General features: G+C 39.6%; 1 protein-coding gene across 4 annotated transcripts in view; it reads left to right on the top strand.

Annotated features, from left to right (window-relative positions):
• LOC140487980 (tyrosine-protein kinase JAK2-like) overlaps window positions 1-23,386 on the top strand; it is a 295,730-nt gene that overhangs the window by 255,762 nt on the left and 16,582 nt on the right. For all 4 annotated transcript variants that reach the window (XM_072587498.1, XM_072587490.1, XM_072587479.1 and 1 more), the window contains 11 exons: window positions 433-544; window positions 1,430-1,616; window positions 3,851-3,975; window positions 4,845-4,979; window positions 6,717-6,804; window positions 9,634-9,761; window positions 13,423-13,561; window positions 16,340-16,491; window positions 17,017-17,167; window positions 20,552-20,688; window positions 21,169-21,358. In XM_072587498.1, the coding sequence (XP_072443599.1) occupies window positions 433-544; window positions 1,430-1,616; window positions 3,851-3,975; window positions 4,845-4,979; window positions 6,717-6,804; window positions 9,634-9,761; window positions 13,423-13,561; window positions 16,340-16,491; window positions 17,017-17,167; window positions 20,552-20,688; window positions 21,169-21,358 (1,544 nt within the window). The remainder of the gene's footprint in view (window positions 1-432; window positions 545-1,429; window positions 1,617-3,850; window positions 3,976-4,844; window positions 4,980-6,716; window positions 6,805-9,633; window positions 9,762-13,422; window positions 13,562-16,339; window positions 16,492-17,016; window positions 17,168-20,551; window positions 20,689-21,168; window positions 21,359-23,386) is intronic.

Raw genomic sequence — 23,386 nt, 5'->3', positions numbered from 1 at the left:
CCTTTCCACTTGTTTGTCTGGGCAATAGAGATCTCGAGTCATACAGCACTGAATCACACCCCTTGGTCCAACTAGTCGAACATAATTCCAGACTAAACTAGTCTCTCTTGCCTTCTCCTGGCCCATATTCCTCCAAACCTTTCCTATTCATATACTTATCTAAGTGTCCTTTACATGTTGTAGCTTGTGTTATGGTTCCTTTCTCACAGTAGTTGGGTTTGGTGACCAGACATTGATCTCTAAACTTGTTGGTTTTAGCTGGGGTAGTTTCATTTCTTGGGGACTTTGTCACTACACAGGAGTTTAATTGTGTTTTGTTATTTCTAACTAAACCCCTGCCTTATAAACATTACTGGTCTTCAAGAGGGCAAAATGGTGAAGAAAGGAGTTTCTTCAGAAATAATTTGATTACTGTTTTCTTTTCTGCATTAGGATGGACTTTGCTGTGAATAAACTCAGGAAGGCAGGAAATCACAAAGGCTTTTTCATTCTTCGATGCAGTCCCAAGGAGTTTAATAAGTACTTTCTCACCATAGCTATAGAGGTAAATGTGAACATTTGTACTAGTGATTCACATAGTTATGCGCTAAAAGAAACAAAATCAGAAAAGACTTGGTCCTCTGACAGTTCCTTAAGTTTATAATACCTTCCGATCACCCATTCCTTTAAACATGTATTTAGTTTCCAATTCAAGGCTTGCATACTGCCTTCATCGTCACCTCAGACGGTCAGTTCCACGTACTCAGCACTCTGTCCATGAAGCAACCAAATCTCATCTGTTTATCTACTTTCTCCCATCCAAGCTCTAATTTTGGAGGGTTCCCCCCACCCCCCACCCCCACTCCCCGGTTCATTCATGGAATGACCAGCATTATTGTCTATCCCTAATTGTCCTTGGACATTTTTGGGATTCTCAAGTATATTTTATAAAGCATAAATATAATTATATAACCCCCTGTTATATTAGCAATCTTATCATTTTCTGAGGAACTAACTTCAGGCTCCTGAGCCTCTTCCAGTTGGTTATTTGTTCCCTCTCTTTTGCCTTCATGGATCGCTTGATGGTTGCCAAAGCTGCAAAAGTGAGATCTGAACTGAGGGCATTTCAACATGCTGCATTCTCCTTAGAAATTTAAACCTGAGGCACTTTCTTATTACAGTAATAAGGACAGACATTTCATTGTGTAATCACAATTTTATGTAATTTGATCAATGTGATGGTTTTTTGAGAGGTCCTTTCCCTTCCTTCCTTTCGTGCCCTCCTTTTTGCTTGCTTCTTCAGTCCTCTGCTAGTAGTCAAACATGTTCAGTATTTAGAGGAATCATCAGGATAAAAGGACATTAAGCTCCTGACTGATACCCAAGATTATAATGCATAAACATGGAAGAATGGACTTTCTTAAGGTGTCTTCTGATTTACTTTATTTAGAAGAACAATGTGATTGAATGCAGGCATTGCCTGATTACTAAGAACGAGAACAATGAATACAATCTGAATGGAGCAAAGAAGACTTTCAGCAGTCTCAGAGAGTTGTTGAACTGCTACAAAAAAGAAACTGTCCGATCTGATGGTGTTTTGTTCCAGTTTAGCAAATGCTGTCCACCGAAGCCCAAAGGTAATATTTCCACTAACTAAAAATATTCTGTCTATTCGGACATAAATGTAATGTCAATCATTTGTTGATTACAAGTTCTACGTTTCCTTTCCTGTTATTGATTGGGAATTGTACAAATGTTCTCGCTGGTGACCTGTGACATTTACAAAGATTCAGATGGGTGAGCTCTGATCTCAGTTTGGGCAGAATAGAGGATAGCACAGGCCAGGTGGTTAGTAACACCTCCTGGCCTCCGCAGCAGGATCTTAACTCACAAACCAAGTCCCTGTGTTCCAGGTGAATTGCCTAACCAAAACTAGTAGAAATGGTAATAGTCCAATGGATGAGTGGGTGTGTTAGATGGCACAAGGATGCAACAGTGTGGAACCAAACTAACAGTGCCAGGTACTTAGATAAGATGCTCAGAAGGTGCTCTGGGAAGCTGTTGAAGTCAAGAAGTTGATGACTGGGACAGTAACCATTCCTTTTAGCACCTAGAGGGGCATTCCTGTTCTACCTGGTCTCATGAGAAAAGTCTAAAGTGTGTTCCACTGTGATTTTCTTCTGGCTGATTTCGCAAATTTCACCTACTGGAGAAAACCAGAGCAGATTTCCACCATCCGAACCTGAGCTAAAATGGTGTTTGGATTTGAACAGTACCCTTGAAGCTTTTGCAAGCTTATTTCAAGGAATTTCAATGTTTGACCCTTGTTCCTGTGAATTGCCTAACATTCTGGAACTTGTTCATGAATCTTGAATTTTTTTTAAATTAAATATAATGGAAAAATGTGAATTTATCTATTTTGGTAGGAAAAACACAAATATAGAGCTTTTCTTAAATGGTAAGGAATTATGAAGTGTTAGTATCTAAAGGTACTTTGGTCTCCATATTTGTGAATCACTTGAAAGCCAACATGTATGTTCAACAAGGAGTGAGGAAGAGAAGTGATTTGTTGACCTTTACTGCAGAAGGATTTGAGATCAGGAGCAGAGAAGTATTACTGTAATTTTATAGAGCTGTGGGGAGAATACTCTGAATGCATTGTGTACAGTATTCATTTCTTTATTCATGAAAGGTAATATTTATCATAGAGTGTGTAACAAATATACACAACTGATTCCTAACGTGTGGAATTGTCCCAAGGAGACCAGGATAGTACTCTCTAGATTTTAGAAAAGTTAAAGATGAGCTCATTCAGAAATGCAAAATTCTTATATAGATCATCAAAGTAGATGTAGCAAGAATGTTTTCCCTATTTGTGTGGAGGGTCTAAAACCATGGAATCATGGTGCAGACCATTTAGGACTGAAAAGAGCAGGAATTTCTACACTTGGAGAACCTTTGGAATCCTTCCTGACGACACTGGAGTTGCATTCATGAAGTATACTGAATAATGAGATTGGTCAGTTTCTGGATTTGAAAAACATGGGATGTGGGAACAGCAAAAGAAAACAGTGTTTAGCTCGAAGATCAGTCAGGATCAATGTGAATGGAGGAGCATGTTTGAGGGGCTGAATCTGTGTCACCCCTGTTTCCTATGGTTGATTTCAAAGTCTGCCAATTCTAGAAGCCTTGATGCTGAAACAAGTGTAGTTAATGCATTTATATTAGAAGATGTGCTCCAAGGTTCTCTAAAAGGTAGGTACTTAAAGAAAATAAACCTTCAGAAGATAACTATCAAACATACCCAAAGCAGGCAAATAAAATGGAAAATGTTTAAAAGCTGCAATCAATCATTATTTGGAAACAAACATCAATTTGTAACTGGCTCTCAGGCTGACAGTTCATTTGAATTTGCTGCCTAGTGATCATGCATAATTAGCATTGGAAGAAGTATGAGAGAATCTTAGCAAGCTTTGGAGATCAATTTACCTGCATCAGCTCCTTAGAAGAACTGTCCTATTTCCCTGAACTTTCCTCATTGACCTGCAGTTTTTCTCCTTCAAGTACTTGTCTAATTTCCTTTTGAAACTTAGTACTGAATCTGTATGGTGCCTGTCCAAAATTCACATTAAGAGGTTTTGCAGTAGATGGCTGGCTGCCTTCCCTCAGTCAAAAAATAAGCAGGTGGAAAATCAGAGAAAAAGGAGCAAATTCCTTGTTGGGTGAGAATGAATAAATACCTTGTCAATAAGAGGAATAATAATTGTACTTAATGTGTTGAATGGTTAGTGGAATGCAATTGAATAAAGTTAGTTGTGTTATATTTCATGGTTTGCTTTTTATTTATACCCATACTGTAATATGTCTACAGATAAATCTAATCTTCTGATCTTGAGAAGCAATAGTGCATCTGATGTGCCAACATCCCCGACATTGCAGAGGCACAATGTCAGCCAAATGATTTTTCACAAAATCAGGAAAGAAGATTTGGTTTTTGTAAGTTGTCAACATGTGTTGCTGTTTGCTAATAGTTCTGTTTTGCAACTGACTTGGAACAGAAGCTGGCCAAGAATAAATTTGGCTTTTGAAGTTGTGTTTACTATGTTGAGGAGTTTGTAAACCTTCTTTTGTCTTAAAGAGACAAGTGTTTAGCTGCATAAATACAGCACCCTTTTCTTTTCAAAAAATATACAGAGGAACCTCGATTATCCAAATGAAATGGGTGGGCAGTATTTTGTTTGGATAATTGATTATTCAGTTAATTGATTCATAGCCTGCCCTCTGGGGCTCGGAGTTTTTTTTAAGTTTCCTTTTTCATCGCTCTGCCTGTCTTGCTCCCTCTCTCTCTCTCTCAGGGTTTGTTTCTGAGCAGACACACATTTGTGTGCAAGGGACCTGCAGTACTGCTGAAGCCTCTCCTCCCGCGTCCTCCCCGGTTTGACCCCATCCCATCGATCATCACCACCACCACCATCCCCACCCCCTAACTATGCCCATGTCCCATGGAAAGTTATATTTTAAAAAAATGAATCAGGAGACAAATGTGGGAAATAGAAGGATTTCACATTAGGCAGGAGTTTAGATAAGTCATTTTAACTTGATGAGGATTGCCCCTTAATATAAAAGTGTAGTTGATTATAGTTCCTTTTGAAGGGTGGAATCCTCGTAGTTGTTGCAATTTTTTTTGTTACTAGGGTATCAAATAGTGAGAAACAGGAGGGAGAAAATTACGTTAAAACAGGAATCTGTTTAAATCTTGAAATTAAAGAAATTAATCCAATGTAATTACGAATGAGCAATGTTGACTGGCAAGATTAGTAACACAAACATTCCTGCATGAATTCTTTGTGCTGTTTTGTCCACAGGGTGAAAGCCTTGGGCAAGGAACATTCACCAAAATCTTCAAAGGAGTGCGCACAGAACTGGGAGATTATGGTCAGATACACAAGACAGACGTTCTACTAAAGGTCCTAGAAAAAGCACACAGAAATTACTCTGAGGTATGTTTGCTTTAAGCAATTTCAAACTCTACCACGTTTTTCCAGAAAATGCAATATTATTATGTCTTTTTTCAAACAAAGATGCTTCAATTTTACATTGCACTCATAGACTGGTATCAGATAATCAACTCCCGGGGGTATTGTGCAAATGTCTCTGATAAAACTCATTATTTAAATGTAAGAGGGATGTTGAACTGAACAGCTAAATGAACTGAGTCAAAGGCTGTGGTGCCACTCTTCATGTACAGCCAGTTGTAATCGTTATGGATTCTTTATGTGGATAGGATTGAACCAAGTTTTGGAGTTGACCTTTGGGTGGATGCCAGCAGTTAAACAGGGTCCCCAGAACAGCAACCTACTTCAGCTAAACCATTTGCAGAGACTTCCAGTTACAGTTCTGATTTTTATTTTGACTACTGTTCCTTTTCCAGTCAAACCTTTAATATACGGTAGGTTCTGTTTAAAGTTGACTCTGTTGAAGTTGCTTTGTTTTAACTTTGTGAATAAGGTAATGACAATACACTTAACATTGTGGGTTTCACTTTCATATTGCTTGTCACAAAGCTTCTGTTCTAGCCAGCCACACTGTGGACAGTTCTCCCGTGCCTCTGCTCCCACACTTAGTCCTGAAGTTCCCATTTCCCCATCAAGCTCCCAAGTTTTGTTCCTCCTTTTAAAGATCCCTAACATCTGTTACTACACTTGGGGACTTCTCCTCCTCTGCCATTGTTCCCATTTTTCTCCTTGCATTCCTCCCATTCCTGCTCAATATCTTTTCCCTCCTGACCTCCCAGCTCTCATTCGTGCTCTTTTATTATCTTTATTATCTGTGTCTTCACTTCTCCTGCTCTGAAGTGCTGGGCTTCACGTATTGGCAGAGATTGGTCAGTGCGTGTCATTCTGGACTTGAGCTGCTTCCTACACTGACCACTAGATGGAGCCAAGTGGCCTAATCGTTTAAAACTTCAACAGATGAGTGTAATTTTAACATTTGCAGTATTTGCAGAATTTTCATTTATATTGCATTATAATTCAAGATTGGAAGTTATAACTTCTCACTTATTTGGTTTTAGAGGTCATGTTATTTATGAATGTAACCATTTGTGCATCGTTTAAACCTAGAAATATATTTGTTGTTTTCTGCTGAGAAATGTTCTGAAATACCCAAGTGTACTGTGTTAATTTTATATTTAGTAACTTCTTTTATCTTGTAAGTTATTAGAGCTAGGAATACACAATACTATATATGTATGGTACTGTATTACAACCTATACACTTTTTTTAAAGGCAGGAATGTCTGAAAGAACCTAACTACAGCTTTAACACTGACTTCTGTGGAAACCTGTGTTCCATTAAAGTTGTTGATATCATGGTTTTCAGGGGTAGAACCCACAGCTTTAAGTGAGGACTTGCTGTTCTAATAGAGGTATTCAAAGTGCAGGATGCTTCTGAGCATTTAAGAGCGCTGACCACACTTGTGTTTTGAATTCTGATCTAATTGAAAAATAATTATTCGGATTAAATAGCAAGTAGTCATTGTGACTATCTTTAACTGTAGAGCAATGACTGAATGCAAGAAAACCACAATGGCGCAATCAATGTGTTCAGAAAAATAAGATCTAGCACCTTCATTTTGTCTTTCACAATGCAAAATATGTCAAATCCTTAGCCAAATTTCAAATGCAGTAACAATTAATGTAGTAAAAGTATTTTATTGTCTCTGGGATTCTTTTACAGTCCTTCTTCGAGGCTGCAAGTATGATGAGCCAACTGTCCTATAAGCACTTGGTGTTGAATTATGGAGTCTGTGTGTGTGGTGAAGAGAGTAAGTAAACAGTTCTGAAGCTTTTATTTCTGTTTTTGTGCCTCTGGTTGGTAGATATGCAGGTAATCATCCCTTTCTCATAAGAATGTTTACAAATATCTAATTGAAATGCCAGAGGCAAACAGATTCTTGGAGCAGGATATTTCAGAAATGGTGTCTACTGAAAATGATGACCAAAAATTAAATATTAACACCTGTTAGATATAAATCTGAGGGGGAAAAAAATTACTTTCCTAATACAGAAGATTCTAAGAATATTTATTGGTTAATTCAACTCCTCATACACCACCTTTAACATTTACGCCCTCCACCACTGCAATATGTTTGCCGTTTATAGCAGGGGTTGTCCAACCTTTTTGCATGGGAGTAGTAGGCACATTTCAGTTTTCTCTCGCTCAAAGGTTCGAGGGAGTGGGTGCAATGAGCAAGTATCAAGAAAATAAGGTTTGCCAGAACAGGATAAATTAATTTATAAATGACACAAAGTTGAGAGGAAGATTCTAAAATGTTTTGGTGTGATTTGGGACAATGCATGGCCTTTGAAATATAATGTAGATAAATGTGAGTTTACCCACTTTCGTAGCAGAAACTGCAATTCAGATTATTATCTGAATGGTGATAGGTTGGGAAAGGAGGCAGTGCAGCGACTCCCTTTATCCTTATACACCATTCACTGAAAGTAAGTTGACAGAGATTTTTTAAAAAGCAGAAGGATGTTCCCAGTGACTGGGGAGCCCAAAACCAGGATCACTGTCTACGGATATTGGTTAGCACTTAATTGAGAAATTTCTTCACCCAGAGTGGTAAGGCCATGGAAATCTCTACTACAAAAAGCAGTTGAGGCCAAAATATCTAACTTTTTCAAGATAAAGGTGATATACCTGAAGGATTCATAGGGTGTGGATAAAATGCAGGATCAGAGTACTGAGTAGCCATGGTCATATTCAGTGGCAAAGGGCTGAATGGCCTACTCCTTTTTCTGAAAAAAAATTCCAAAACAATAACTTTATTATTGAAATGAATAATTAACAGCATGGCCATTTAAAAAAAAATGCCAGCCAGAAAAGCTAGTGACACCTTTTCTTCTCCTCTTGTTAAGAAGCAGAGCTAGAGAGAGACAGACTAGGTTTTATGTTCTGATCACCAAGGCAGGAGGTGTGTTCTGGGGCCAAGGAAAGTGGTTGGGTTGAATTAACACTGACCTTGGTTCACCTTTAGTGGGAGCACATGCTGAGCTGGCCTCAGTGGAGCTCACTGGACAATGGGGACCCTTCACTCTGCCTTTCTCTCCTCTCAAAACTATCTATGTAGAAATATTTTCGTGGAGCTGGGAGGGATGGAGAGGAAAGATGATTGTTTTTCTGATTCAGTTTTACTTATAGCCTCACTCACCATCTACCAACACAGTTCCCCTAACCTGTCACTTATACATCCTTGCCTGATTCCTGATGAAGGGCTTGTGCCTGACACGTCGATTCTTCTGTTCCTCGGATGCTGCCTGACCTGCGCTTTTCCAGTACCACACTCTCAACTCTCAAACCTCCACCCTGGCAAATGAACCTCTCAGCATTTCGCCTGCCAAGCCTGCTTAGAATGTATCTTTGATAAAAGTGTCATGCTGCATGAGGTGATAGCCACTCGTGTACAGTTCTGAACCATACTGTGCTGAGGCTAGATCTGCCTTCCTGTGGTGGAAGTGGTAAGTTGTGGGGAGTAGAGTGTGGTGGAGTTGAACCAAGTGTAAACCTCCTGATTGACTCTCACAGTGACCTGCAGACTGCAGTGATTGGAACGAGTGTGAAGGAGTAAATAGGTGTAAGTGCCACTCTTTTCTTTGCCTACCCATCAGTTAAGAAGTACAACTATCACTTCCAGTGTTTGTACACTCAAAGGTGTTCCTATTGAAAGTACTATTCACTCTTTGCCGTTTTGTTACAGAAGACGTTCTAAGAAAAACATTTTTTTTGTCTGAAAATAGAAATTTTGCTCACAGTTCTATTCATCAGAATGCAATAATATTACAATGATGTCACAAGACTAAGTTGTCACATCAGCTGGAAACCACAGCAACTTCACTAGTAAACTAGATCCTTCCATGCTGGTAAAAGCTTTTCAAAATCATACTGGGAGGTATTTCATTACATAGAAAATAAATTCTTTGTTGCCAGAATGTATTGTTGTTTATCATAATTCCATAAGAGCAGACGTTTGACATCATGGCTGATCTGATAATCCTCAACTCCACTTTTGGCTATTTTCCCCATAACCCTTGATTGCTTTACTGATTAAAACAGTCTATCTATTCAGTCTTGAACATACTTAGTTAAAAATCACACAACACCATGTTATAGTCCAACAGGTTTATTTGGAAGCACTAGCTTTCAGAGCACTGCTTCTTCATCAGGTAGCTGATGAAAGAGCAGCACTCCAAAAGCTAGTGCTTCCAAATAAACCTGTTAGACTATAACATGGTGTTGTGTGATTTTTAACTTTGTCCACCCCAGTCCAACATCGGCTCCTCCACATCTTGTATACTTAGCTTTGTCAATATTAATAAATTTCTGAGTACAGTGGTGGAGTCTTTCAGAAGTAGATCGCTCTGAAATAACTGATCTGACTCTCGGTCCTACACTGTCAAAAGTGACATGCCATGCAATGCCTACTTTGAAGCTAACTGCTTTCTAATCCTGCTTCCTTTTTTTTTGAGTACCTCCCCAATGTTGGAATTGATTGAAATGGAACTCTGCCCTTTGCCATTTGTACTTTGAGCTATTTGGCGTACTTCAAGCTGAATGTGTTTTCTGTCTTTCCTTCTCCTTTTGGTTTCAGATGTCATGGTTCAGGAGTATGTGAAGTTTGGATCGTTGGACACATATTTGAAGAGAAACAAAAACAATGTGAACATCCTGTGGAAACTGGAGGTGGCGAAACAACTGGCTTGGGCAATGCACTTTTTAGTAAGTGAAGATTCTGAATAGCGCTTCAGCAGTTTTGAAAAATGCAGTAGTTATATCCCTAGCTTTTAATGTTTGTGCCATTGTGTGAAGTATGTCTGCCTTTAATAGAGTAAAATATCCCAAGATATGAGAGCCTTCATGTGAGCCTTTATCAGACTAAACTTATGATCGAGTCATGATTGCAAGATTAGCACAGGGTGTTTTCATTACAAACCAACTGACTCTAACCGTATTGACTACACATCCACACACCCTAAAACGATACTATTCCATTTTCCCAGTTTCACCATCTCTGCTGCATCTGATCTGACCATGGCACCTTCTGCAGGGGAGCCTCAAATGTCCACCTTTTTCTTCAACCGACAATTTCTTTCCGCCATGACTGAGGGCCCTGTCAACCATGTCCAACCCATTTCCCTCAATTTTGCCCTCACCTCTTCCCTTCCCCCATACAACAACAGGGTGCCCCTTACCCTCACTTTCCGCCCCACCAGCCTCCATATCTGAAGGGTAATAAGCTGCCATCTCTATCAAATCCAGTGAGATTCCAACACAAGACAAATATTCCTGTCCCATCCCTTGTCAGCATTCCAAAGGAACAGCTCAATCTTGGATACTTTGGTCTACGCCTCTTCCCCTTTCAACATACCTCCCATGCAATAGCAGAAGAAGTAACACTTGCCCATTTACCACCATCCCCTCATTCTCCAAGGTCCCATGGTTGACCTGCACTTTATTCAAACTACTCTACTGAGTTCACTGCTCACTATTGGGCCTCATCTACACTGGGGAGACAAAATGTTCAGCATTTGCATTCCTTCAGGCAGTCTGCACCTTGCCTCACCTCTAGTCTACGCTGAGCCATAGATTTAGTAAGGAATGGATGAAAGAAGAAGAAAAGAGATCTGGGAACCATATTTTTTATTCATCCATTTCATGATCAGCCTGTCATGTCTATGTCAACTCTGGAAAAGAAACTCAGCTACTCCTATTCTCCTGCCTTCTTCTCCCGTAATGTTGTATCTTTTTCCTTTCTCACATAATTTTACAATTCACCTATGAAACACACGATTGATTTTGCCTCTACTATGCACTCGAGCAATGTGTTCCAGACCTTGACTACTATAAATCTTGCCATGGTGTAGATTATCCATTAATCATTATTGATTAATTACTGGTGGTCTCGAAAATGAGTTTGTAGATTGTTTTATGATGGTTCCTTGAAACAACAGATTGTAGATCCAGCTAGGGGTAAAGCTATTTTAGTTCTACTGTTATTTAGTGAGACAACTTTACATAGTAACATAATTTTCCAGTGAATCTTTTACAATTATGATCTTTGCACAATTGAATTCCATGTTGTTTAAAAGAGACATAATCCAATCACAAGCAAGAATCTTCAAATCAAACATAATTAAAGAGGTATGAAGGGAGAGCTTGCTCAAGTTAATTGGGTAAAAAATAAAACTTTAGAAAAAAATTATCCACAGTTTACTCAATAAGTTAAGGATAATATTAGATTAACATAAGAGTCCATAAAGTTGGAGGGGATAGCAGCAAGTCCAAAGGTTTTATCAACCAACCAAGGGGTACCAAACAGTTGAACAGAAAGAATAACAGAGCAAACTAACTATGAACATTAAAGTTGATTCAAAGAACACCTGCATGTATATAAAAAGCTTGAGAGTAGCTAAAGTAAACTTGATCTTTTGGAAGCATCAAACGAAGAAATTAGATTAAATTGCCTACAGTATGGAAACAAGCCCTTTGGCCCAACAAGTCCACCCAGACCCATTCCCCACATTTACCCCTGACTAATACATCTAACACTATGGGCAATTTAGCATGGCCTAACCTGCACATCTTTGGATTGTGGGAGGAAACCGGAGCACCCGGAGTAAACCCACACAGACAATGGAAGAATGTGCAAACTCCACACAGACAGTCGCCCAGAATCGAACCCAGGTCCCTGGCACTGTGAGGCAGCAGTGCTAACCACTGAACCACCATGCCACCCTGAAAATGATTGTTGTGAATAAGGAAATGGGAATCATGAACAGATTTTTTTTTATTTTTGTGATAAGCAGAAGTTGCACACTTGAGAGAATTTTAACTGTGTGCTTATAAAGATGAGGAAATAAATATTATATGAGATGAAACGTTGAAAAAATTAAGCTAAACTAAATCTGACAAAACCTCAGGACTTTGTGGCCTAGTTCCTCGGTTCTAAAAGAGAGTTGTAGAAATTGTGGAAGCTCTGGCTATGCTTTTCAAAATATCCCAGAGTCTTGACTGGTCCAAACAGATTGTAAGTTAGCAAATGTGACGCCACAATTTAAGAGAGTGGAGGGAAAGAAAATGAAGAACTGTGGGCTAGTTAGCCCAGTATCAATTATTAAGAAAACATTGGCATCTGTTATTAAGGATTTCTAGCAATACACTTAAATAATCACAATAAGATTAGACAAATCCAACATGGCTTTATGAAAAGGAAATTGTATTTGAGTCTTTTGAAGATGTAACTGGTACAGTTGATAAAAGAGAATCAGTAGATGTAATGCATCTGGATTTCCAAAAGGAGTTCAATAATGTTCCATGAAAAATATGATAAGCAAAATAAGTGCTCATGGATTTGGGGAATGTCTTGGCGTGGAAAAAAAGGATTGGGCAATAGACAGAAAGCAAAGTGCAGACATAAGTAGGGCAGTCTCAAGTTGGAAGACACTGACTCGTGAAATTCTGCAGACATCAGTTTTGGGTATTTAGCTGTGTACAATTTGTATTAATGATTTGAACAAAGATGGGGATTACTGAAATCCATGCTACAATATTGACTTTAGTGAAAGCACACCTAGAGGACTGTGTGTAGCTTTGGTGTTCATATCTAAGCAAGGATATATTTGCATCTGAGGCAATACAGTGTAAGTTCACTAGATTAGTGCCTTGGAGGAGACATTGACTAAATTTATTCAGCCACCTATTTAGAACAATATTGTTTTGCATTTAGATGACTGAGAAGTGATCTCATTGAAATATACAAAGGAGACTCGACAAGTGTTGATGGAGAGAGTTTTTTCTGCTAGTGAGAAAATCTGAAACAGAGATGCAGTCAGGGTAGGGGCTAATCATTTAAGACTGAGATGGGAGAAATTGCTTCACTGGAAGAGTGGTGAATCTTTGGAACTGTATAAGTCAGAGGGTTGCAGATGTTTAATGCACTTAGGCTCCAGATAGACAGATTTTGGACTCTTGGGGAATCGAGGGATGTGGGAAACAGTTGAAAAAGCGAAGTTGAAGCCCAGGTTGAGCCGTGATTGTATTGAATGGTGGAGTAGTTTAAAGATCGCATGCTGTAGTCCTGCTCCTACTTCTTATGGTTCTTTGCCAATCTCATCAAAGTGATCCCTCTGGCTCTTGATCCTTCTGACAATGGGAACAGTTTCATCTTCTCTGGATATCTATAACTGGACTCGTTACTTTGAACACTTTTATGAAACTTTTACTCCACCTGACCTTTACCAAGGAGAGATCAGTTGAACCCTCAATGGTCGATCCACATAGCTAAAGCCCTTCATCCTAGAAATGTTTCTCATAAATTTTCAGCATGAGGCCATTTTGTTTTTGGCTTTTGTTGCAATTCTTACACTTCTTCCAAATGTAGGAAGACCGAAACCTTGTCCATGGAAACGTATGTGCCAAGAATGTCCTGATGATCAGGGAAGAGGACCGGAAAACTGGAAACCCTCCATTTATAAAGCTTGCTGATCCTGGAGTCGGTATGATGGTTCTACCGAAAGATGGTAAGGATCTCTAATTAGACCCAGGTTTTAATGGATATTGACTTAGTCACTTGTGGAGTGTGTGTACATTTTTGGGTTTTTTTTTAAAGCTTTGTTTATGTCAAAACTCTTACGTTATTTAATTCAGGTTTCCACTCCACAATTGTTTGGAAGCTTGTTTTTGGCACATTTTAGAACTGGTGTCGTATTTCAACCAAAACTAGAAACACTACTTTCCTATCATGGGCACCTAACCTCCAGCTAACACAATGGCTTATTGATGACCTCAACGTTAATTCATGTTGATTCCATGTTCTCCATTTTAAACCTCCACACTGATCCCCTGCTGTCTACGCACTCCCAAACACATGCATGCAGTGTTGTATTCTGTGAACAAAACTTGTATTACTCTTCCTCCATGAATTTGTGTGCTTAAAATCTGTGTACCAGATTGGATTTTTGAAACTACTCTTAAGTATTTGGAATGAGCTTCTGGAGTTTGCTGTCGCACATATGGATGTTCTTTCATTGGGCACCATTTGACTTCAATTATCTGCAGTATGGCACGAAGTGATCATCTAAAGAGCTAGTGCAGCCATGATAGGCTAAATGACCACCTGCAATAACTTTAATGTTATTTATTCCATAGTGCTTGTGTTTGTTTGACTTATCCTGAGAAATGCCATTCCAACTGCGAGGTCTTTTGACCTCTTCTTTGGGGAGTGTTAATGGGGATGCAGTTTTAGTTCTAATTCGACATGAAATTAATATAATCTCAATGCTTCAATCTCCTGCCTACAGTGCAGAAGATCTTTTACTGAGAATGTTTATTTGGAAGTACTAGCTTTCAGAGCACTGCTCCTTCACTAGGTAGCTGTGGAGTGATCCTGATGAAGGAGCAACGCTGTGAAAGCTAGTACTTCCAATTAAACCTGTTGGACTATAACCTGGTATTGTGTGATTTTTAACTTTGTCCGCCCCAGTCCAACACTGGCACCTCCACATCATTACTGAGAATGTTAATAGGCTTAATTAATAGGCTTTGCTATTTTTATTGGACTACCTACAAGCTTAATATATTTTCTGATACTTGATATGTAAACTGATAACTTGCCGTTCATTTAAATGGAAATCACTGTAAAACAGTTTCTCTACCTTGCTCTCGTTCCTTCTTCTCTCCTTAAGTTCATTTTGAAATGGAATACTGTTGACAAGTGCCCATGGAATCCTAATGTTTCAACGTATAAAATGCTCATGTGAGACAAGGGGGAAAACATATATAGATCAAGTCCCAGTCTCTCTCCACTTGGACCATAAGAACCGTAAACAAAATAAATTATAATAGGTGAATGCCGTATTTGTGCTGCAATATTAGGGGAAGCGCTTATTTTATATGTGCAGTTGCTGCCTCTGTCAGTGTCACGCTGTCAGCTGCTTGGATAAAATGAACAAATTAGTTCAACCAAGACTAACAATGAAGTTCAGTTTAGGGTTGTGCAGTCCTTAACCAACTGCAAGTTCTAGTTATTTTCAACTGTTTACTCTGTAGAACTTATGATTCAGTAAATGATGAAAATATATACAGGTGGTTCTGCCACAATATGTGTTTTGTTAATGTGAATTCGCTATAATGCGATTCCGCCTCAATAGTTTAAATGGTGCTGCTATTATGCGATTTTCTTATAACACAGGATTGCACAAGAATGGAACTATTACTTTTAGCAGAACTGACTATAATCAGGAAACTTCAGTAAATGACATTTCCAACATTTGATGAATTCAGAAAAGATTGGTTGAAAATTCTAATTTGATGAATCTTCTCAATTTTAAAAAAATCAATCACAGAAAGTTCAAAAATAGTAAAGAAAACCAACTTTTTACCCAACTTTGAACTTGAACCCATGACCTTTGGATCAAGAGTCCCATATCTAATAACTACAAAGTTTTATTGTTAGAGATAATGATCAAATTCCAGTGTTCTAAAGAGTTTGCACCATGAATGTTCCATTCTGTCTGGTGAGCGAGAGCTACTTGAGGACGAGAGGCAGGAAAGGGAAGAGCGATAAGTGTGCCCTCTAGTGTTAGGGATCTGTGGTACGGGGAAAGACTGAAAATGTTAAAATTTCACAGTCCACAAGGCTTCATCTGCAAGGTGACCTTCTAAAGGTGTGTGCAATTGTTAACAGTGCACAAGATGTTTTACCCAGAGTATTAATCTACATTAATTAATGGGCTAAAGATAGTAAAAGTTCATCTTTGAACATTCGCTTTCTGCCATAATGTGATTGACACGTGAATTAAACCTCCGAATGCGGTATAGTTCTGGAATTACATTTAAGGAGCAACTGATTCTGCATTTGAATCCAAGAATATCTTCAGATGGATAGTTCAAATGGGCCAGATACATTGTTGTCTCTAAGTATTTTATGAATAAAGAGGGTCAGTATTTTGTTTGACTACAGCACCACAAGAACTTCTTCCAGTTATTCAACAAAACAAACACTGATATGATATTTTTGCCAGAGTTAAGAGAAACTCTGAAAATAAATGTGGTTTCTGAAAGGCTGTGTCTCAGAAGGATTTGGAGGAGGCAGTATGTTTAGGTACCTTCATCCTCATGTAGAAGTCAAGTGGCTTATTTGTATTCAAGTAATAAGATTGTCAATAACTTCATTCCATTTTAATCAGAAAGCCCTTGTTTATGTTTCACGTTGTACAGTATTGTGATCAAGTTAATTTTGGTGCCTCACTCTCCATTGGTCTGCTGTTTGTAGTGTGATAAACTGTTTCATTTTGCAGTTCTCATTGAACGGATTCCCTGGGTGCCACCAGAATGCATCGAGGATCCCAAGAACTTGAGTCTGGCAACAGACAAATGGAGTTTTGGTGCCACTTTGTGGGAGATTTGCAGTGGTGGAGATAAACCACTGGGCCCATTTGATTCCACACGGGTAAGTTACACTGAACGCAAATACAAACTGCTTTTTATGACAGTGTGAAAACAGCAACTAGAAAATAACTCTGCTTGGAAGGACCATGATGGGCAAGGATTACTGTCTGTTTCCACTCCTGATGGGTGTCTGCGCATGACGTTAAATAAAATAAGGTGGGAGGGGGGGGCTACAACCATGGGTACCCACAGCAGATCAGGTGGCATCTGCAGGAAGAAAATACATTATTCCATGCAAATATTACCATTTCAACAAACAAGATCTAACTATGAAATCTTGCTTTTAAGTCAAAGATAAATAAAGAGATCAAATTCATTGTAAAGTAATACTAGCAGACACATCTTAATTTATAGATAGGATGTCACTTACAATAATAATGGATACACCCACTTTGACTTTGTGTATTTTATGTACAATTTTTAGTATTTTGAAGCTGAGCAGAAACTTGACCATTCCTGAAGTTTGTGGCAAGTAATATTAAATTATCTCTAATTTGTGTTAAAATTGTGCTTTTTGTTTGAACAGAAACTGCAGTTTTATGAAGATAAGCATCAACTTCCTGCACCTAAGTGGCTAGAGCTAGCTAATCTCATCAATCTCTGCATGAATTATGATCCAGACTTCAGGCCTTCATTTCGTGTCATAATACGTGACCTGAACAGCCTTTTTACCCCAGGTAGGTGACTCACACCTCTTCCTCTTCCTGAAGTAGACCAAACTGGACCATCTCCCTTTATTACTGTCATTGGATTGCTGGTTTGTTTTACAAATGTCAGTTCTTCTGGAAATACATTTGGTTTGCACAAGCTGGGTCGGTATTATGTTTTTTTTTGGTGGATTGATGGAAGAAGTACAAAAAGTCCACTTACCTCTACCTTCTCAAATCTGTTGAACCATAAAAAGGCCACGGCATCAAAAGAGGCCATTTGGCCCATTATGTCTGTGCAGTTGAATGAACTAATAAACTACCCATGCTGATCCCATTTATCAGCACCTGGTCCATACCCTTGCAGGTACAGCATTTCAGATGCAGAACCAGACTCTTTTTCAATGGTTGAAAGTTTTAGTCTCAACCACCAAACTAGACTGTGGATTCCAGACACTGAGTAAAAACATTTTTTTTCCCTCCTGTCCCCTTGATTTCTTGTACCTATCACCTCAAATCTGTGCTTACTGGTAATAGACCTCCTACTAGGAGATACAGGCGTTCCCTCTCCACTGTCCATTATTTTATGCACCTTTAATTAAATCAGCCCTCAGCCTTCTCTTTTCTAATGAAAACAGCACTAGCCTGCACATAGATTCCTTTTAGTTGCAATTTTCAAGCCCTGGCAATGTTAGATTAGATTAGATTCCCTACAGTGTGGAAACAGGCCCTTCGGCCCAGCAAGTCCCACCCACCCTCCGAAGAGTAACCCACCCAGACCCATTTCCCTCTGACTAACGCACATAACCTATGGGCAATTTAGAATGGCCAATTCACCTGACCTGCACATCTTTGTGACTGTGGGCGGAAACCGGAGCACCCGGAGGAAATCCACGCAGACACGGGGAGAATGTGCAAACTACACACAGACAGTCGCCCGAGGCTGGAATCGAACCTGGGCCCCTATGCTGTGCGACAGCAGTGCTAACCACTGTTGCCTCTCTACTCCCTTTATGGAAATCATATCCTTCCGCTGGAGTGAACAGACTGTACATAAAACTGCAGTTATGACCTAACCAGAGTTTTATATACAACAGTAGTTCAATACTTCACCTTATGAAGGGAACATCCCATAAGTTTTCTTTAGCAACTTCTCTGTCTTTACCGCCACCTTCAGATATGTCAACTTTGATCATGGGATATAGGAGACACTTCTATTCCTGAAGAAGGGCTGATGCCCGAAACGTCGATTCTCCTGTTCCTTGGATGCTGCTTGACCTGCTGCGCTTTTCCAGCAACACATTTTCAGCATATAGGAGACACTGACAAGACTGTCTATCATTGTCTTGAAGTTATTAACCAACCAACCATACTGTTTGGGATTAGCATGAGGTATAGGCTGGACTGAAGGTGATTCTTTGCTGAAGGACATGAGTAACTAGTTGATTCACAAGCTTCATCCAAGCTTGAGAAAAATTGGAAAGCTACTAGCCACTATACAAGATCTAAATCAAAACGTTTCTTTTTAAGTAAAATTTCAAAAGCTGTAGATCTGAAAGAAATTTGAAATTGCTGGAAATGAACAGTCAACATCAAAAGGAGGAAATGGGCCATACTATTACAGTTTAGATGAGATCTGAAGACCAAATAAATAGTAAAAATTTTATTAAGGTAAGGAAAATAGAAGGAAGATTAGTTTGGAGAAGGTAAAGATTTGGCGCATATGTTATTTGTGAAGGGAGTTAATGGGGAGAACATGTGCTTAATTTCTTTTTAAAAAGAAACTTGGGTTCATTTGAGGTGATGCAGAGACTCAAAAAGGACTAAGTAGTGTGTCAGTAGTGGAAGCTGGGAAGATTGACGAACTTGCACACAAATAGCAAGAAAAGAAAAGGAAAATCTGCAGATTCCCCAGAAATGAAGTTATACTAGCAAATACTGTAGAAACATAGTTTTATTTCTCCTTTTTTTTAATTAACATATGATGTAATCCTATTGCTGAGATTTGGTCCAATTATCCTATTAGCAGGACATGTTCTTAGGTGGAATCTTCACAAGTGTACCAAATCTTACAAAAGAAAACTTGTTTTTCATGGATGCCAGACGTGGGCCTTCCTGAAAGAGGAGACCAACTTGTTAAGTAGATTTTAAATGAGAATTTGAGAATAGTAAGAATCATCTGGACCAGAAAGATAACATGGTGAAATGCTGAGGAGAGTGAATGAACAAAATAAAGTGCAAATCCTATTTAGGAGACACATTAAAAGAAACAGATTTAACAAACATCGTTAGTGATATTATGGACAGTTGAAGAGAAAAGAGGAAGAAGGGAATGTCAATGTTGGATGGTTTTTAAAAATAATGAAGGAAGTTATTGCCCAATGAAAAACATGGCACAGGATAGAGGTATGGAAAAAAATGTGCTGGTCATGACTGCCTGACTTTCAGGAGGGTACCACTTTATTGCGAGTCAACTTTTATTAAAAAAAGAGAAGGTATTTGTTGTTTTATTTAAGCAGGTAGTTTTCCAGATAATCTTTGTATTACAATGTTCTAAATGACTCTTCTGTGCACATCTCGTAGAATATTAGTTTGCTTTTTGACACTTTGCTGTTTTGAGATTAGGTTTACACTATAGAAGGAAGAGGCAGATTCAATGAGGAAGTTTCAAGGATCCGTGCAGTTATTAGGGTGTAAACCAGTATGACTCTTGCTGGGCAAAACATTTTAGATCAGTTTGACAATCAGAAAAATCAGTTTGAAAGCTGGTGTTCACTAAGGTAGACTTAAAATGAGAAATTGCTACTCTGGCATCTAGACCTCAATGCTTGCTTCAAAAGCACCAGATATTTAGAGAGTCTGCAGTGCTATGAAATTGAGGCCATTGACATCAAACCACAGAGTGCAGATTCACATTTGAGCATTTTTCTCTCTTGGATTTTCCCACTAAGTATTGTAAAGAAGGAGTGCTGCAGCTTCACAGATGATGTCTTTCAGCAGAGACCATAAACTGAGGCCTCATTTGCTCTCTCAAGTGGAAATGAAAGCCCCCAGGGCACTATCACAGTGAACAACAGGAGAACTGTCCTCAGTGCCCTGACCACTACCCAACCTTGCATCAACATCCCAAATAAAATGAGTACTTAGCTTTCAGTTTGCTGTTTTTGGGAGCTTGCTGTTCATACATTGTCCGTGATGTTTCCTACTTTCAACAGTGACTATGTTGAAAGGTGTTATATTTAAAAAATGCTTCACTTGGATGCAATTTGGGTCATCCTGACGTTGTTAAAAGTGCCAAACATATGGAAGTGTGACACATGCAGGTAAGTATAAGAAGGCAAGACCTTAATTGGAGGACAGAATATTTACCAAACTGAAAACTTGCTCCGTAACAGATTATTGTTTGTCCCACAGATTATGAGTTATTGGCTGAAAGTGACCTACTCCCAAACATGCGAGGTGGTGGGTTTGGCTTCCTTGGAGCTGGTACAAACCATGATGTTGTGCAGTTTGAGGAACGGCATCTCATATTTTTGCAACAGTTGGGCAAGGTAATTACATTTTTTTTACCACTTCAGTCTCTAAACCGGAATTCCAGTTTTCCAAATCTTCTCTTAACTGACAATTTACACATATGATGGAAGTATGCAGTTTTTGGACCATGTCAGCTCTATTAGCCCTACCAGGTCAATGTTCTGCGTCATTGTGCCTTTCTGTAAGAAACCATACTACAGGAGCTGGGTTTGCAGAACCAATTGCTCTGGGGGAATGAAAACTAGATCAAAAACTCACCGATTCTGGTGACTTGACTTCTTTAAACTGAATTGTATCAGAAAGAATTATTTTTATTTATATGTGCAAGTGTGAGGTTAGTGTGGAATCCTGGAGAGAACCTGGTAACACTCCCAGAAATCTTCCCATGATGTTCTGGTTCAATATATTTTATCCGTAGAGTTTCATAGAAACAAAATGCATGAATAAATTTTACGTCCACTTGTGGCACTAAACAAGTGGTCTTCAAATCCAAACAGGGTAACTTTGGCAGTGTCGAGCTCTGCCGGTATGATCCACTCCAGGACAGCACAGGCGATGTGGTGGCTGTGAAGAAGTTACAACAGAGCACCGCAGAACACTTGCGTGACTTTGAAAGAGAAATTGAGATCCTCAAGTCCCTTCAGCATGACAACATTGTCAAGTACAAAGGAGTGTGCTACAGTGCTGGTAAGTGCAGTCCGTCTGAAAGATGAACTGGATGACGTAATGTGTGAGGGACACCTCATATGACAGTCAAGCTGTGAACCTTCTACGGTATTGCCTTGCCCCTTCACTGCCTTTTTAGGCTGCATTTTGTGAGCGGTGATGAAATCCTGTTGCCCAGGGATGTGCCTGAGAGCCAACAAAGTTCCAGCTGGCAACGTATGACTAATTTTAAGAGGCCACCATCAAATTTAAAATAAGTGGCCACAAATGGACAGTCAGACAGAACGTCACCAACTCGATGGCAAACCCCACCTCCCCCCTGTGCGATGGTGCGGGCCCCCTCTTTAGTTTATGGAGTGCCCATAATAATAGAAGCCCATCCCTAGCCAATTGGTGATACCAGCAGGATGAGGCCAGTGGGCATTACTTGCTACGTAAGGGCCACAGTTGACAGCAGTAAGGAAAGTCTGCCCATCTTCCTTCCTGCCAGGCTGCTAATCAGGATGGAGGTGGGGAGATATTTATGTGCCCCCTGAGCCAATCACAATGAGGTGTGTTAAATACCACTGTATAACACTTGAACAATAAGAAAGCTCTGCAAAGGCTGATTTCTGGGAGCTGACAAATATTGAGGGAGAAGCAAGGTTTTAATTGAGCAACTTAATGACACCCTGACCAGCAATTCTCACCAAGGCGGGCAGGTTTTTTTTTACTGCAACACCGCTACATTTAAACTAAGTAGCGGGGGGGAGGGGACAAACTGGATGTTTAAAAAGGAAATTGAAGGGCAAGTTAGAACAAGAGAAGTCAAGAAAGACAACTGTATCAATGAGGCAGAAAACTTGGAAAGGGATCATGCTGCAAGTTTGAGTGAAAAAGGGGTTGATGGGAAGGGTGAGGGCAGTAACAAATTAAAAATACCATACATGAATGCACGAAGTATTAGACATAAGATGGATGAGCTTGAGGCTCTTTTGGAAATTGGCAGATACGATATTGTGGGGATAACTGAGACGTGGCTTCAAGTGGACAGGGCCTGGGAAATGAATATTCAAGGCTACACGTGCTATCGTAAGGGCAGACTGACGGGCAGAAGGGGTGGGGTGGCCTTGTTGGTAAGGGAGTATATTCAGTCCCTTGCGCGGGGGACCTAGAGTCAGGGGATGCAGAGTCAGTGTGGATAGAGCTGCGAAATACTAAGGGTAAAAAGACCCTCATGGGAGTCATCTACAGGCCCCCATACAGTAGTCTGGATGTCGGATGTAAGTTGAATCAGGAGCTGAAATTGGCCTGTCGCAAAGATGTTACTCCAGTTGTTAGGGGGATTTTAACACGCAGGTAGACTGGGAGAATCAGGATGGTATTGGACCTCAAGAAAGACTGTGGAGTGCCTCAGAGATGGATTCTTAGAGCAGCTGGTGCTGAGCCAACCAGGGAAAAGGCAATTCTGGATCTGGTATTGTGTAACGAACCAGAATTGGTCAGAGACCTCGAAGTGAAGGAGCCATTGGGAAGTAGTGACCATAATACATTAAGTTTCAATCTGCAATTTGAGAGGGAGAGGGTACAGTCGGCAGTGACAGTACTTCTGTTGAATAAAGGGAACTATGGAGCTATGAGGGAGGAGCTGGCCAAAGTTCAATGGTGCAATACCTTAGCAGGGATGACCGTGGAGGAACAATGGCGGATATTTCTGTGTATAATGCAGAAGTTGCAGGATCAGTTCATTCCTAAGAGGAAGAAAGATCCCAGGAGGAGGCATGGGCGACCGTGGCTGACGAGGGAAGTTAATAAACATATAAAGTTAAAAGAGAAAAAGTATAACATAGCTAAGATAAGTGGGAAAACTGAGGACTGGGAAGCTTTTAAAGAGCAACAGAAGATTACTAAGAAGGAAATATGCAGAGGAAAAATGAGGTACGAAGGTAAACTGGCCAATAATATAAAGGAGGATTGTAAAAGCTTTTTTAGGTATGTACAAGGCAAAAAAATGGTTAGGACTAAAATTGGGCCCTTGAACACAGAAACAGGGGAATATATTAAAGGGAA

Source organism: Chiloscyllium punctatum, chromosome 2 (genome assembly GCF_047496795.1).
Source record: "Chiloscyllium punctatum isolate Juve2018m chromosome 2, sChiPun1.3, whole genome shotgun sequence".
NCBI classification, from domain to species: domain Eukaryota; kingdom Metazoa; phylum Chordata; class Chondrichthyes; order Orectolobiformes; family Hemiscylliidae; genus Chiloscyllium; species Chiloscyllium punctatum.
Note: the sequence above shows the minus strand (reverse complement) of the source record. Positions and strands in the feature narration are given on the sequence as shown.